The following is a 17,876-nucleotide window of genomic DNA, read 5'->3' on the forward strand; positions in this document are numbered from 1 at the left end:
CCGAGGACGTGCTGGGATTTGCTGTGGGGGAGTGTGGCGCCCCTGAGGCTTCCGTCGCCACAGGTCATTGCACCCCATCAAGCGGTGTGATGCCCCATTCTGGGAGAGGAAGAGAGTGAACTCCGGTCCCCTGGTAAATCCACACTACACCCATTGCTAGGGACACACAGGACCAGGGAAAGTGGCAGGCAACCCTCCCATGCTGCATGCTGAGAGGGGCTGTAAGACCCATCCCTGCTCCCATAGGGTGGTAGCTTAGCAACTGGGGAGGTGGGAGGAGCCACCAGAGAGCAGATAGAGAAAGGAAGGTCGAGTTAGTTTCAGTTTACCTCAGGGAGTGAGAGAAGCAGCATGTAGTTGGAGGAGAAGAACGAGAGAAAGGAGGGAGGAGGAGGCCTGCTGAGGCAGGCAAGGAGGAGAAAGAAGAGAAGGAAAGAAAGGGTCGCAGGGCCGCGGGTAGTCCTGTAGGTACCACGAGCTGTCCTTGTTGGGTACCGAAGCCGAGGGCCCAGAGGCGCTACGAGTAGCTGCAGGCTGTGGTGGCCTGGTCCACAGTGACATCGGTGGAGTGATTAGCTGCGACAGGGGACGGTCCCTAGAGACTGGAGGAGTGGAAAAGACAATCTCCAAACAGTAAAAACCGAGGCCCAGGGAATTGCAAGCTCCCAGGGCCAGAACCCAGAGCAGACCTTCAGAAAAGGGGTAATCAGCCGACAGGTGACCCCCCAGCCTGGAGGCTGTAATGGAGGCCAAGCCAAGTCCATCTAACTAAGGCAAGGCTAGTGAAGACAGCAGAGAAAGAGACACTAAGAGAGAGGGTACCGGATTTCACACTCTGAATCAACCAGAAGACGGAGGTCCCTGACAGCGGTCCCAGCAGTCCAAGGGTTCTGCCTGCTCTGACAAGAACTGTGAGTAAAAGAACTTGAACTGCACCTCTGAAGTTGCCTCAGTTATTTCATCTACATAGACTTCCACAAGCACCAACTGTGCCCCGGGCATTGCTCCACCTGTGGGGAGCAGTACTACCATTGCTGCCATAACATCATCCCGGAGGCCTCACACAGCAGCGGCGGCTTATTAGCCGCATACCACAGGTGGCGTCACGAACACAAACTTTAACTTAAGCCACATACTCTACTGACACCCACCAGGGCCACGGAGCCGGGCCCAGCCACCACTGACTACCACCGGACTAGTCCGGCCCGGCACCGGGTGTCCCATAGCCCTGGGGTGGGCGAGTCATATGGTATAAGGGGAAATGTGTAATGTGCATGGTCTGGGGGTACAGAATAAAGGGGAATGTGTAGTGTGCATGGTCTGAGAGTACAGTATAAAGGGGAATGTGTAGTGTGCATGGTCTGAGAGTACAGTATAAAGGGGAATGTGTAGGGTGCATGGTCTGAGAGTACAGTATAAAGGGGAATGTGTAGGGTGCATGGTCTGAGAGTACAATATAAAGGGGAATGTGTAGTGTGCATGGTCTGAGAGTACAGTATAAAGGGGAATGTGTAGTGTGCATGGTCTGAGAGTACAGTATAAGGGGGAATGTCTTGTGAGCATGGTCTGGGGGTGCAGTATAAGGGGGAAGATAAGATAAAGTAAAACTTTTTATTTATATATACCGTATATAAATATGTATATATATATATATATATATATATATACACAAAAGAATACAGATTAACAGTGTCTATGTAGTTGAATTATCCATTTTTAAAGATAACTTCACAATTTATTATACAATCTAACTGCAGTTGGAATGAAGGTCCTGCGAAAGCTCTCTGTCCTACAGCGCAGATGTATACATCTCTGACTGAATGACCTATTAAGGCCCTCCACAGTTTCATGCAGAGGGTGGAGGTTTTTTTTCATGATAACTTTCAGCTTTGATAACATCCTCCTCTCACCCACCACAGCCACATCTTCCAGAGGACAACCCAGCACCGAGCTTGACCTCCGTACCAGTTTGTCGATCCTGTTTCTGTCCCTTTCAGTACAACCAACGTATTGTCTGTATGGTCTAGGGGTGCAGTAAATGGGGGAATGTGTTGTGTGCTTGGTCTGTGGGTACAGTCAAAGGGGAAATGTGTGGTGAGCATGATTTAGGGTACAGTATAAGAAAGCATGTGTTGTGTGCATAGCCTGGGGGTGCAGTGTAAGAGAGAATGTGTTGTGATCATGGTCAAGGGGTGCGGTATAAGAGGGAATATGTTGTGTGCATGGTCTGTAGGTGCAGTACAAGGGTGAATGTGTTGTGTGCATGGTCTGGGGGTGCAGTGTAAGAGGGAATGTGTTGTGATCATTGTCAGGGGGTGCAGTATAAGAGGGAATATTTTGGGTGCATGGTCTGTGGTTGCAGTATAAGGGAGTATTTGTTTGGTGCATGGTCTGGGGATACAGTGTAATAGGTGTGTAGTGCCCCATGATGTAAATATGCTATGCTTTATGTGTTTACTGTCATATGTTACAAATGCATATTTCAATGTTTTAGAAAAGAATACCCTTAACATGTAGCAGAACTAGGATTCTTCAACAATGTTACCAAAGGTTCCAACGGTCAGGTTAGCAGGTGGTAGAGCGAGTTTAGAAGAGGTGTTAGATAGGATAGGGTTAAAGTAGTTAAGGGAGGAGTGTGAAAAATGGCAGAGTGGATGGTTGGGAAGGAGAGCATTAGCTTGGGTCAGTCAATAATTGGGTTCAAAGTGAGAAGATGTGGCCTCGGTACTAGAGCCAGTCAGGGAACCCCGAGGTAACCTCTGCAGGTCCAGAACCTACAATTCACCCTGGTGGGCTTAAAGAGTTCAAACTTATTGTAGGAAGCTTAGTGAGCATGCGATCCAAGATAGTGGGGGATAGCACAAAGAGTAGTAACCCACAGAGAAAGGAAGGAAGACTATGTTTGTCATAACGGTGTGAAGAATACAACTAAACAAAAGTGGTTGGCTAAGTTCACTCTGGTGTCCTGTGTCTTACTACATCGAGGATCTATTCCAAGAGGTAGAGCAGAAAGCAGGTTTCAAAATCCGCGCCAAACCACAGAAAATCCAGATGCTTGTTAGGGAATCCTTTCTTTCTTTATTTTTTACACAGGTCTACGCGTTTCGAGGACATATCCGTCCTCATCATCAGGACAAGGTGCAAAGAAATATAGTCTTTCTTTGCACCTTGTCCTGATGATGAGGACGGATATGTCCTCGAAACGCGTAGACCTGTGTAAAAAATAAATAAAGAAAGGATTCACTAACAAGCATCTGGATTTTCTGTGGTTTGGCGCGGATTTTGAAACCTGCTTTCTGCTCTACCTCTTGGAACATATCTACCCTGCGGGACCGCTGCCTTCCACCTTTACTACGTGCCTTCATAGGGGTTGTGACTTGCACAACCCCACCAGGTGAGTGTTTTAATCCACACTTGCCCCCACGTGTTATACCGGGTAAGACCCTATTTTGCGCCTTCTCTTTCCACAGTCACCTTCACCAATTGTACATCGAGGATCAGCAGCAGGGGTGATGGACACTGGCATGAAGCAGCTAGTAAATGTTTTGCATGCCACCCGAAGTCAGTACCGCACACAGAGTCTCCTTGGCGAAGGAGTGCAGCACCCGCACGGCCCGGAGTCGGCAATCTCCTTCAGCAGTATAAGGGAGCATGTGTTGGCTGGTATAAGCAAGCAGGTTTTGTTTGCAAGATCTGACTGTGCAGTGTGAGGGAATATGTGTTATATCAAAAGTATGGGACAGCAGAACAGTCAATTGTCTGTAGTGTGTAGGATTTTTGCTCCCTCATCTGGGAGCAGCATGATGTAGGCAAGGAGATTCTGAATCCATTATTGTGTCACTTAGATTACTGGCTACAGCCATTCTGACACAATCTGAATATTTAGATTTAGTTATGTGACTGAGCCCAGAGAGCTGTCCTCACCCATATCAGAGAGTGTACATTGATTGTGAGGTGTCAATCACAGGAGGTGTGTGCCAGACTGCAGTGCCAGCTAGACCTAGCAATGATAATTACCAAGTAATAAAGCCTCTATTTTACGTAAAGAGCATGGAGCCCGATAAGAGAAGCATAGTTCACTTTTGTTTTTTAACCCCTGAACCATGCTAGCTTCAGCTTACATAGCAAAAACCTGCTGACAGATTCCTGTTAAGGAGGTTCTGTCTGGGCTGCTGCATTACAGTGCAAGTGTTTTGTGCAAGATGTGGGGCTGCAGTACAAGTAAGTAGCACATACCCATGGTACACGGTGTACTCCTGATGACTCTCTGTTCCCTTTTAATATGTGAATTGCTCAGCAGTGATTTGTGGCTGACTGGGTCTTGCCTGTTAACAATGGCTGTGCAATTGTCAGGACACTATCGTTTATATCTGTACCTCCCTGGTGTTAGTCAGGTTGCTCGGATCCGGGATCGTGGCTCGAGGGGGGTCCGGCTTGGCAGACATTTTGATCCATATAAAGGTGGAATTTACAGGGGATAAGTTCATGATGCCACCTGTGGGTTGCGGTAATGGGAGTACCGCCGCTGCTGGAAGGAGTACTGGGGCAGATGGGGTTAAGCAGCCAGATATCAGTCCCTCCACAGGTAAGGAAGGCTCCGGGCTCAGGATGTTGTTAGTTATTTGGGAGAGCAGGGTGCAGGGGACCAGGGTACTCACTGTGGGTAGTTGTGGTGCTGGATGAGGTTTATAAAGGAGACGCACACGCTGTAGGTAAACCAAAGTCTCTGTGTACAGCTGCTGCTGCCGGCAGCCCGTACAAGTACCCGGTCCCACCAATGTCACTTATTGATTCGGAGCCTATCTCCGTGCACAATTTATGGTCCTTTGGTGGTCACTGTGGCTTGACACTCTTGGGGGCCCTGCTCACTCACTATCTGTAGTGTAGCCGTGCTCTTGAGGGCTGGCACGTGGGACTTTAGTTGGGTTACTGTATCTGGATACACTCCTATCCCCCTCGTTGTGCTGATGCTTCAACCTCTGAGCTCGTAGGGAAGTCCTTGGAGATCCTCTCTCTATCAGGTGGATTGCCAGGACATTGAATCGGCTCCTGACCTAGGGTCCTGTACCCCGTCGTGCTCAGTACCGGTCAGTTCTTTTGGGCTTTCTATTGCCGACAGTCCTACAAGAATATGTCCGTCACACCCTTGTCCAATGTCACTGCTACTGGTCCCCGACTCCTCTGGACCCGGATCACCGCTTGTGGCCCTAGCTCCCCAGAAGCTCACTCTCCCTGCTCCTCTCTCTTTGGAGCCTACTTCTCGACTTCCTGTCTCCCTCTCAAAGTCTGCTTAGTCTCCCAGTGGCTGGCTCATTTCCATTTAGCCCAACCACCCTGGTGTGTCTGGCAGTGTCTGATGTGAGGTTATTGGGTTTTGTGGTGCAGATGGGAGTGACATCGGTTTCTTGGGTACCTGGAACCATGAGGGTGGGCCCTGCACCCTGGGTAAGGATGCAGTACCCTGTGGCACCCTGATGTATTCAGGGGTGCCACATATGCACACTAACATGTGAGGGGTGCTCTATGCTAAATCCAAATCATTCGCCAAAACATTAGGAGAGCGGACCTCATAACTTGCAGGACTTTAAAGATCTGAGGCTTTCCCTTAAAGCACCACATCAGCGTTGTTTTTATGGCACAGCTGGAGTGGCGCTTTAAATCTAAAGCGGGCTTTACACGCTACGATATCGTTAATGAATTATCGTCGATATTGCAGTGTGTGACACTTATGTGTGACCTAAAACGATCGCAAAAGCAGCCAAAATCGTTTGCCGCGGAGAGATCGTCCTAAGCCAAAAAAAATCGTTTTTTTCTAATTAGCGATGTTGTTCCTCGTTCCTGCGGCACCACACATCGCTGTGTGTGACACCGCAGGAGCAAGGAACATCTCCTTACCTGCATCCACCGGCTATGCGGAAGGAAGGAGGTGGGCGGATGTCTACGTCCCACTCATCGCCACCCCTCCGCTTCTATTGGACGGCTGCCGTGTGACGTCGCTGTGACGCCGCACGACCCGCCCCCTTAGAAAGGAGGCGGATTGCCGGCCAGAGCGACGTTGCAGGACAGGTAAGTCCATGTGACGAGGGTAAGAGAGGTTGTGCACGACGAGCAGCGATTTGCCCGTGTCGCATAACCGACGGGGGCGGGTATGATCGCTTGCGATCTCGCTAGCGAGATCGCAGCATGTAAAGCCCGCTTAAGTCCCCTTCCTCTTATATTATACTCACATTCTGGCAGCTTACCTTCTATAGCCCCTGCTCTAGTTGGTTTTGGCGATTAGTGACCTGGCAGCAGCTCCAGTGTTTTTTCAAGCACGCTCGAAGACATATATCAATGCATCTCCATGAGAGCCTCATTCTGGCCTCATTATAGCCTCATTCTAGCCTCATTCTGGCCTCACTCTGGCTCTCATAGAGATGCATTGGGAGCTTGTGGTGTAACTTATGACTTCTGGCCAGTCAGAAGTTACGGGTACAAGATGGTGCTGAAGGATTGGAACAATGTCGAACAAAGATGAAGATGCTGGAAGGTGGCAGGGTGCTTACATTTAAAGCACCACTCCAGCGCTTGTGATAATGTCTTTGATGTACTCTGTTGATTGCCGGTTGGTCATCATTTATTGCTGCACATCACGCAGTGCATATGTCCCTTTAGTCACTCTTTTGTCTTAGTTATTGGGTTTTAGCGCAATGATGACACAGTTGTGCCGCCCCCACATCAGTAGCAGCCAGGATGCTCGGATCCGGATCCGCAGTGTGGCTCGAGGGATTCTCCGGACCCGGGGGTCGCGCGGACACTTCAAATAAAAGGGGATGTATATATACGGGGATTGCTGTAATCTCTTAGTGACGCCACCCACGGTGTGTGGTGAAGTGTAACACCACCGCTGCTGTTGGGGAGCACCCGAGGGCGATGGGATGGCTGCTGGATATTAACCCCTCCGTGGGTAGGGATGGATGCCCCGGGGCCCAATGTCTCTGTGCTGAGCATGGTGATTGCAGGGCCGACGGGCCGACGGTCCGACCAGGGGGTGTCAGTGTACTCACAGTCAAATAAATCACCCAAGTCCAACGGTAAACCAAGGTGCTGGTGGCCGGCAGCCGCGGCCGGATGTATTCTGGTCCCTCACTCGAGGTGATGGTCTGTGTCACTTTCCTCTGCACTGTCTTTAGTTCTCCTTGGACTTCTCGGTATAGATCACGGGAGTCTGCTCCCAGAACTACGGGTGGGAGCCTTGCCCACAGACGCTGACCCGTGGGATCTAAAGGAGCCCTGGCGGATACCCTATCACCCGCGTTGGGCTACCGGTCTGCTTTGTGGGACTTTGGGTGGGACAGGAACTGTAATCCTGTCCTCAACTAGTTAATTAACAAAGTCGGTGGTTTCGATCTCTGCTTCAGGGTCCAGGTACCCCCTCTGTGCACGGTTTCCGGGTCGGTTCTCTGGTGTCGGTACTGGCGGGCTCCTACCCTGTCCCAGTCCACCTCAGATCTCCGGCAGCCGTCTTCCCGTCTCCTGACAGACACGGACCACCGTCTGCCGCCTAGCCAGTATGCCGGGGCTCCAACCCCGATGCCTTACCACTCTGGCTTCATTCCACTCAGCTCCACTACCACTCTCCACCTCAACTAGATCTTGAACTGCACTTTTCCCACCCCAAGTTTTCTAGACCCCTAGGTGGGCGTTTCTTTTCTGCCTGGTCCCTCCCACTGGTGTGCCTTTCCTACCCTGGGGGTGGTGACTAGGGTTTTGTTGGTTCGATGTAACCCTGTGAGGGATGGTGTTATGTGGGGGCCTATTTTGTGTGTGACCACCTGGTGGCGCCAGGGCGTCACACAGTCATGGGAACAGTGTAACAAAAAAGACAGCTGCCTTTTTCTCTTGAATTTTGGAAGAATGAACCTTAGCTTATAACATATAAACGCATAATTGTAAAAAGAGGGACGACTGTTATCAAACAGCCCATACACACACTATATGGATATATGTTACTCAGAGTTATCTTTGTTTGTAATGCTGTTTAACTAAATGTGGCTTAAACCTTTACCCTTTTTGTGTTACCGCCCAGGTCTACTTTTCTCCTAAAGAAAAAAAAAACAAAGCAAAACAATTATTTGTCCCAGAAGAAGATTTCATGATGTCTTTCAGTGTTTTCAAGCTTTATTTAGTCCAAGAGAACCCATTTACTGTTTAACTAAATGTGGCTTAAATCTTTACCATTTTTCTATGCCCGCCCAAGTCTACTTTTTTCTTAAAGAAAGGAGACATTGCAAAACAATTGCTCCAGAAGGAGATTTCATTATTTCTTTCAGTGTTCATGAGCTTATTTTGTCCAAGTGAACCCACTCACTGTTTAGTTAAATGTGGCCTAAACCTTTACCCTTTTTCTACGATCTCCCAAGTCTACTTTTTTCTTAAAGGAAAACAAAACAAAACAAAGCCAAACAATTATTTTCCCCGGACGTAGATTTCATTACGTCTTTAAATGTTTTTGAGCTTTCTTTAGTCCAAGAGAACCAACTTTATGTTTAACTAAATGTTGCTTAAAACTTTACCCTTAAAGAAAAAAAACATTGCAAAACAATTATTTGCCCCAGAAGAAGATCTCGTTATTTCTTTCAGTGTTCATGAGCTTTATTTAGTCCAAGAGAACCCACTTACTGTTTAACTGTGGCTTAAACCTTTACCCTTTTTGTATGCCCGCCCAGGTCTACTTTTTTCTTAAAGAAAAGAAAAACAAAGCAAAACAATTATTTGCCCCAGAAGAAGATTTCATTACATCTTTCAGTATTTTTGAGCTTTCTTTAGTCCAAGAGAACCCACTTTATGTTTAACTAAATGTTGCTTAAATCTTTAACCTTTTAGGGCGGCACGGTGGCTCAGTGGCTAGCACTGCAGTCTTGCAGCGCTGGGGTCCTGGGTTCAAATCCCACCAAGGACACCATCTGCAAGGAGTTTGTATGTTCTCCCCGTGTTTGCGTGGGTTTCCTCCGGGTACTCCGGTTTCCTCCCACATTCCAAAGACATACAGATAGGGACTCTAGATTGTGAGCCCCAATGGGGACAGTGTTGCCAATGTATGTAAAGTGCTATGGAATTAATAGCGCTATATAAATGAATAAAATTATTATTATTATTATTATTATTTTTGTATGACCGCCCAGGTCTACTTTTTTCTTAAAGGAAAAAAAAAGCGAAGCAATTATTTGTCCCAAAAGAAGATTTCATTACATCTTTCAGTGTTCACGAGCTTTATTTAGTCCAAGAGACCCACTTACTGTAGTAGGTGGCTCAATAGTGTCAGTAGGAAGGGATTTGTAGAAAACATTAAATCTTTTTTTCACCAAGTCTGTTCCCTGTTTGATTGCTTCCATGAGAACAATCATTTGAAGGCTAAAGTTAATCTGATGTGCATTTAAGAGCGCACATCCATTATAAATTCTATTACACATTGTAAACCATTTTTCAGTAATCCCTCTTATGTATAAATAGGACTAGACCAGAATAATCAAAAACAAACACTATAAAATTAGACATAAAATTTCTTATTGTTATTATGTTCAATTAGTAATAATAATAATAATCATTTCTATAGCGCCAACATATTCCGCAGTGCTTTGCAATTCAGAGGTTCATATACAAATAGTCATAAGTAAAAGTTATAGAAAATACAATACGTAAAGAAAAAATAATGACGACCATGCTCGTAAGAGCTTAAAATCAACAATGAGGTGAGGTGGAGGTTACACAAAGTACAGGGGCCTATTTACAATGATGGTCCAGCCATCCTAAAGAAATGGTGGATAGATAAAGGCTGCATGAGCCAGTCACCAGCCAATCTTTGTAGTGATTTTGGGTGCGGTGGAGTTTGATGGAGAATTATTTTCAGAGAATTAGTGATTGGGTTGTATATAAAGGACTTTGATTAGGGAATGTGATAGCAAGCCCTAAAAAGATGTGTTTAGTCCTAATTTCTTGGGGTAGAGTATTCCAGAGAATTGGTGAAGCTCGGGAGACGTTTGTGAGGTTCGGATTAGTGTGGATGTTAGTCAAAAGTCGTTTGCAGAGTGTAGAGAATGGGTAGGGTGATACAGAGATGAAGGTGGAGATGTAGGGGGGTGCCATGTTGTGAAGAGCTTTGTGGGTGACAACAAGCAATTTAAATGAAATCCTATGATGTATGGGCAGCCAGTGCAATGACTGACACAGAGCGGAAACGTCCGAATAATGATTAGCCAAAAAGGTGAGCTTGACTGCAGCATTAAGGATGGACTAAAGAGGGGAAAGTCTAATGATGTGGGAGGCCAATTAATAGAGAGTTACAGTAATCTAGGCGGGGATGGATCAGGGCCACCGTGAGGGTTCTTGTTGTTTCCATGGTGAGAAATGGGCAGATTGTAAATATGTTCTTTTGATGCAAGCGACAAGGGCGGTTGAGAGATTGAATGAAAATATAAAGAAACAAAAAGTATTGGAGTTGGTTTCATGTTCCTTAGGATATGTTCTACAAGGAGAGTCAATGGCAATGTGTAACACGCGGGCGACCAAAGGTAGAATCTGCGCCCCACTGCACTACTGTCGAAGGGGAGTCCTGTTGGGGTGTATGCTATTACATTAGTGATATACTGTTGCAGACTGTATACTGCCACTTGACACTGCAGGCCAGGACATGATGAGGTAGAGATGAATGATGAGACCAGAGTCCATAAATATACTTCTCTTTACTAATCAAACTGATGAGTAGTATATACATTCGATAGCAGGCACAACACATAAAGGACACATCTTCTGCACAATCCAGATGCAGGAACTTCACGGTTACGTGATACTTCAATTCAATTACATGCAAACCACTGTGGGAATTTCCATCTTCCCCTGTGAGGACCGCACAGGTCGAGGTGTGTCGCTATGGCCCCTCACAGCTATTCTAAACTTCCAATTGATTTGTGTGGACCTCACTGGCTGAGGTGCATCACTTCAACTCCTCAATACTATTCTTTAGGTACATTTAAGTTGGGCCACATGCTCCTTTGTGTGTCACAACATCCCAATTCCCAATAAGAGAATATGTGTCCTAGCCTGGCCATCTTCTCCTCTGTGATCCTCAGGTCAAGTTACATTTCCACTTCTTATCTAGCTTAGATACTGTTTGCTGTAGGGCCACTTGCCTGAGATAAGGAATACTTCTCCCAGTTAGTCCTTTATTTTTCTTCAGAACATGCTATCGAATTATGGTCTGCCTTCTTTGCGTACAAAAACCCATTTCATTGCAGATCTGATAACATTGGGACCATAGGTCCTTCTATGTTCAATGTTCTTCCCTGTCTAGCAAATAGGAAGCAACTTCCTATACCCATCAAATTCTCATACTGTATGACTTGTCATCAATTCTTTTGAGTGGGCGATTTATTGTTATCAGTATTCTGCCAGCATTATAAGTACTGTAACTTTTTTTCATCACTTCCTGTACTCATAGCGGCAGTCATTGTCCAGTCCCTTGCCTGTTGTGAAGTGAAAGACCACCTCTCTGTCATACGTGAGAACACAAATCCTCCCCCACCCTATCTTAGGGTCTCTCATGTTTGAGGAAGAGGGGTTATCCCAACAATAAAGTTCATGCTAATCTAAATATCTGGGAATAAAATCACTTTAATAAATGGATATGTTTTGCAGTGACCATTTAATGTATCAACATGTTTTATTGCTATTATTCAGCCATTCATTGAGTTTCATGGAGTTTTACATTAATAATTTAGTTCTATTTTATTTTCCCTTAGTTGGAGAAGCTCGAAATCTTATCCCAATGGATCCGAATGGTTTGTCAGATCCTTATGTGAAGCTGAAGCTCATACCGGACCCAAAGAACATGACCAAACAGAAGACCAGGACGGTCAAATCTACTCTTAATCCATTGTGGAATGAAGCCTTTATTTTGTACGAAAACATATTCCTTATAATTACTGTTGTGTGCCGAATGTATATTTCTATCTAAAAGGTATTAGCACGGTATTAAGTATTAAGGTGCCTATACAACTCAGATAGCACCAGCTATTTTTTCCAACTCCCCTATACACAAAAAGGGATCATGAATGCATTTACCCTGCACAATTATCGTGAATTAAAGTTCCTGAGAGCACTGGTTTCTCGGTATTCATGCAATGTAAAGTGGCTGCCATATCATGAATGAGCAATATGTGTAAAATTATTTTTAGGCTTGGTTACAAAAATAACCTTTCTCGGCAGCACATCCTCCTGTGTAAACTGGATGTGCTGCCAAGAGCAATGTCAGCCTATAACTGATCATTCTGTGCCCACAGTAGAGGTAGTCAGCCTATGACTGATTGTTCTCTGTACATGAGAAAGCCGCGGAGACACCATCACATGTTTCTCAACGCTGGCAGGAAACTAGCCAGGTCTTTCACCGGGAAGGAACAACCACGGGAAGGGCAGTCTCCAGTCAAGGAGACCACCTATACCAAACATGGTATCCATCCACAGACAGCCGTTTCGGGGTATTTGCCCCTCATCAGTGTGGAGTAGGAATCTGGCTAGTGGGGGCAATGCCTAGTAAAAGACTACTTAAGCAAGCATTGTTGACCTTAGGGAGATCAACATATCCACTGCGGAGACACCATCACGTGTTTCGCAACGCAGTGATTCTAGAGCAAAGCCCCCTGGGAAGTATGCAAATGAGAAAAAGTGATCATGAATGCATTTACCCTGCACAATTATCGGGAATTAAAGTTCCTGAGAGCACTGGTTTCTCGGTATTCATGCAATGTAAAGTGGCTGCCATATCATGAATGAGCAATATGTGTAAAATTATTTTTAGGCTTGGTTACAAAAATAACCTTTCTCGGCAGCACATCCTCCTGTGTAAACTGGATGTGCTGCCAAGAGCAATGTCAGCCTATAACTGATCATTCTGTGCCCACAGTAGAGGTAGTCAGCCTATGACTGATTGTTCTCTGTACATGAGAAAGCCGCGGAGACACCATCACATGTTTCTCAACGCTGGCAAGAAACTAGCCAGGTCTTTCACCGGGAAGGAACAACCACGGGAAGGGCAGTCTCCAGTCAAGGAGACCACCTATACCAAACATGGTATCCATCCACAGACAGCCGTTTCGGGGTATTTGCCCCTCATCAGTGTGGAGTAGGAATCTGGCTAGTGGGGGCAATGCCTAGTAAAAGACTACTTAAGCAAGCATTGTTGACCTTAGGGAGATCAACATATCCACTGCGGAGACACCATCACGTGTTTCGCAACGCAGTGATTCTAGAGCAAAGCCCCCTGGGAAGTATGCAAATGAGAAAAAGTGATCATGAATGCATTTACCCTGCACAATTATCGGGAATTAAAGTTCCTGAGAGCACTGGTTTCTCGGTATTCATGCAATGTAAAGTGGCTGCCATATCATGAATGAGCAATATGTGTAAAATTATTTTTAGGCTTGGTTACAAAAATAACCTTTCTCGGCAGCACATCCTCCTGTGTAAACTGGATGTGCTGCCAAGAGCAATGTCAGCCTATAACTGATCATTCTGTGCCCACAGTAGAGGTAGTCAGCCTATGACTGATTGTTCTCTGTACATAGTATGGGGGTTCAGCCTATGACTGATTATTCTGTGCCCACAGTAGAGGTGGTCAGCCTATGACTGATTGTTCTGTGCCCACAGTAGAAGTGGTCAGCCTATGACTGATCATTCCGTGTCCACAGTAAAGGTGGTCAGCCTATGACTGATTATTCTTTGCCCACAGTAGAGGTGGTCAGCATATGAGTGATTGTTCTGTAGATGTTGTCAATCTATGACTGATCGTTTTGTGCCCACAGTAGAGGTAGTCAGCCTATGACTGAACGTTTTGTGCCCACAGTAGAGGTGGTCAGCCTATGACTGATCGTTCTGTGCCCACAGTAGAGGTAGTCAGCCTATGACTTCTCTTTCCGTGACCACAGTAGAGGTGGTCAGCCTATGACTGATCGTTCTGTGCCCACAGTAGAGGTAGTCAGCCTATGACTGATCCTTCTGTGCCCACAGTAGAGGTGGTAAGCCTATGACTGATCGTTCGGTGTCCGCAGTAGAAGTGGTCAGGCTATGACTGATCGATCTGTGCCCACAGTAGAGGTAATCAGCCTATGACTGATCATTCTGTGCCCACAGTAGAGGTGGTCAGCCTATGACTGATTGATTCGTGCCCACAGTAGAGGTAGTCAGCCTATGACTGATCGTTCCGTGACTACAGTAGAGGTAGTCAGCCTATGACTGATCGTTTTGTGTCCACAGTAGAGGTGGTTAGCCTATGACTGATTGTTTCGTGCCCACAGTAGAGGTAGTCAGCCTATGACTGATCGTTCCGTGACTACAGTAGAGGTAGTCAGCCTATGACTGATCGTTTTGTGTCCACAGTAGAGGTGGTTAGCCTATGACTGATTATTCTGTGCCTGCATTAGAGATGGTCAGCCTGTCAAAACTTGTCATTAAACAATCGCCGATCTGCTAACATGTAATCAATCAGTGGTGGATTGTCATCGTTGACCAGTGCACATGGGCCTAAACTCTCTGTTTTAACTCAAACTACCTAATGAATCCGAGGAAATCTTCATGCACATCGGATGGTTGGCCTACATCCATTTAAGGGGTCTCAGTGGCTCCGGACACATGCAGACGTATGAAATGCTGCTTTTGATATACTACATTATCAAAATCAAGCACATCTAATCCAGTATGCCTCCACATAGAGCAGACACACAACCATGCATATGTAATTCCACCTAATTAGATGACATATACAGTAGCATTGTCAGATTATAGGAAGACTAATTTACCTGGAGCGTAATCTCCCTGAAGAGTAAAGGCTCAGAAGGAGTGGAGAGGAAAGGCCATGGCTATCAAAAGATAGCAGGGGCACAGATAGAAGAGTTGGACTTAGATGGAATGGGAGGAAGGACATAAAGTAGGCAGGACGTCGGCTCAGTGGTCAGCACTGAAGCCTGGTATCACTGGGGTCATGTGTCTAAGGCTATGTGTCCACGGTAGAATGTTGCTGCGGATTTTTCTGCATGAAAATCCGCGACTTTCGCGGCAAATCCGCACCTTATTTTTGCCGCGGATTTACCGCGAATTTACCGCGGAATTGCCACGGATTTTGATGCGGATTTTTTTTTTTCCCCATTCTATACCCAAAATCCGCACCAAAACCCGCAACAATAATTGACATGCTGCCTATTTTTCCGGATCAAAAGCCGCGGCAAATCTGCCGCGGAAAAATCCGCAGCATGGACACAGCATTTCCAAAATGCCATTGAAATGGCTTGGAAGTGCCGCTGCTGCAGATTTTCGGAAAATACGCGGTAAATCCGCGGCAAATCCGCGGCAAAATCCGCGCAAAATCCGCAGCGTGGGCACATAGCCTAATGGGTTAAGCTAATGGGTTAATCACATCTTTGCCCTTCATGGCAGAAAATTGTTTTGCATCTTATCAAAGGACCATAGTCCAACACTATAAATGAGATGCTTAAAAGATCTTTTTATACAGAAAGGGTTAATATATTTATATTCTATGTATTTTTCTTCACTTGCTAGAGGCATAACATGTCTTTTTATGACACTTTTATTATTGTCGTTTATGCATAGCATTCAATTTATCTTTTTCTTTCAATTCCTAAGCTCCCTAAAGCCAGGGGATGAAGACAGACGTCTCTCAGTAGAAGTTTGGGACTGGGATCGCACGTCGCGCAATGACTTTATGGGCTCCATGTCATTTGGCGTCTCAGAAATCATGAAGAATGCTGTGGACGGCTGGTAATTATTTTCAATCTACTGCACGTTACTTCAATGTGCAGTGTTCATTGTGGGGAAGACAATGGGTCGCTTAACATTTGGTGCTTAGTCAATGTGATGAATGAGTGTAAGATGTTCATGTACATTGTCTTGTGATATAGAGACAAAACATTAGATATATATGGAATATCAGACACCAATAAACTTTCCTGGGAATACCTACCTTATTTTCCTTTCTTTTTTTCTTATTCTTCTTTCTCTTTTTTATATTTGTTCACTTGGTGTTGCCATAAATTATCCTCACCTCCCCATTTTTTTTTTTTATCACTTACCACTTTAATGTAATTGGGCTACCTTATTTGCTTTATTTAATATCATTTCTGATACCTTCATGTTATTACATGCAATGCTTTTTACTGTGGTCTCAATTATTTGATCATTTTTTTCCTTTCTGGTCTATTCAATCACACTGTTGTTTTTTTTTCATGCTGCCATTTTTCCTGTGTCCCCCTTCCCCTTCCTTCTTGGTCCTGGTTGTTTGTCTGCCCCGTGTCTCTCTCAGGTACAAGCTATTGAATCAAGAAGAAGGCGAGTATTACAATGTGCCTGTAGCTGATGACGCAGATGACTTTGGACTTCGACAAAAGTTTGAGGTACAGGCTTTGCCCGTACACACCTTAGGGTTATATTTTAGGTGCCAGTACTTGGGTTTATTTTTCATGGTTCGCATAAATATGAGATTATTTGTACTTCCTTCCGTGGCTTACATAGGAGTGCCCTATTTAGAAGAAGATGGCATGGACCTTGATATTTCTCTCCAATCTGTTTGTTTGGCTTACAATGGTTTTGGTAAATAAAGCCCCGCATAGGTTTAGACCAGAATAGGTGTCATGCACTGTCTGGATCCACGCTCATGGATTAAAACAACTGCATCAGGCTCCGTTCACACTACAAAATGCGACAGGCAACCTGGTTTATCTTAAATTGCTCAGCTCTGCCGGTTGTCGGCTGAGTTGCTTCCATTACTCCCAGTCGTGCTGGAGTTAATCCTGTATGTAGCAGTGTGCAACTCTTCTGTGAGCAAGGTTGCTGATTACCAGACAGCTGGTCTCTCCCTATTTAAGGCTGAGGAGTTTGTTAGGAGGTCGCCAAAGGTAGCATCTCCTTATGTTCTTGCGAATATCCAATGTCCTCGATGATCCTCTTTGGTGACCTGCGAGGTGCTGCTTGTGTGTTATGGAAGTGTTCCTTGGTGTAACTTCATACTCCCTTATATTTATTTCCCCCTGTGCCTTTATTGTCTGCCCTTTATGGTTGTTTGCAGTGTGAGCGAGTTTCTGTTCAACCCCCTGTCCGTGTCTTTTGGGAGGCGGGTGGTTATTTTACTGTGTCTTGCTCCGCAAGGTTATGGATACGAGGGAGTTAGGTCAGAGGCTGGTGAGGAGACAGGGACACGCTGGGGGCCCAGACCTGGCTACCATCAAACGTAAAAAAAATATCCAGCTCACCCACACCTGGCCTCACCGTTCCTCAGTCTCCGAAATTCGCCCTGCCCTGGCCGCACAGCAATAGAAAGGAAAAGTAATCCAGCTGAGTGCTCACGGTGATTTATTAGTGCAAAACAGACAGTGCACAGAAGACGTTAACACGTTTCTGGCTTGACGCCCTTAATCATAACTATTTATGATTAAGGGCATCAAGCCAGAAACGCGTTAACGTCTTCTGTGCACTGTCTGTTTTGCACTAATAAATCACCGTGAGCACTCAGCTGGATTACTTTTCCTTTCTATTACCATTAAACGTACCTCTGGAAGAAGGGTCAGTGCTGGAATCCCAGTCTGAGGGCCAGTTCCGGTTCCCCCTGCAATCCTAGCCCACCCGTGACAATAGGGTGCTCTCTTGTCCTAATCTCTTATGATAGAGGCAGATGTGGTATGTATATCTACAACACTTTGTAGAGAAATTCAGAATGCTATATCTGTGCCTTCTGGTATCAATATATGCACAGCCCATAGTTCATCATTTAGTATAATACACAGCACATTGTCCTTCATGTATAAATGTATAGCTTTTATTTTATTTAAATGGTGGAA

The 17,876-nt window shown here is 45.6% G+C and overlaps 1 protein-coding gene across 2 annotated transcripts in view; it reads left to right on the top strand.

Moving 5' to 3' along the window:
* Positions 1-17,876, top strand: part of PRKCG (protein kinase C gamma) — a 763,615-nt gene that overhangs the window by 606,084 nt on the left and 139,655 nt on the right. For both annotated transcript variants that reach the window (XM_075329229.1, XM_075329228.1), the window contains exons 6-8: positions 11,778-11,934; positions 15,670-15,804; positions 16,346-16,436. In XM_075329229.1, coding sequence (XP_075185344.1) covers positions 11,778-11,934; positions 15,670-15,804; positions 16,346-16,436 — 383 coding nt within the window. The remainder of the gene's footprint in view (positions 1-11,777; positions 11,935-15,669; positions 15,805-16,345; positions 16,437-17,876) is intronic.

This window comes from Anomaloglossus baeobatrachus, chromosome 11 (genome assembly GCF_048569485.1).
Source record: "Anomaloglossus baeobatrachus isolate aAnoBae1 chromosome 11, aAnoBae1.hap1, whole genome shotgun sequence".
Classification (NCBI taxonomy): domain Eukaryota; kingdom Metazoa; phylum Chordata; class Amphibia; order Anura; family Aromobatidae; genus Anomaloglossus; species Anomaloglossus baeobatrachus.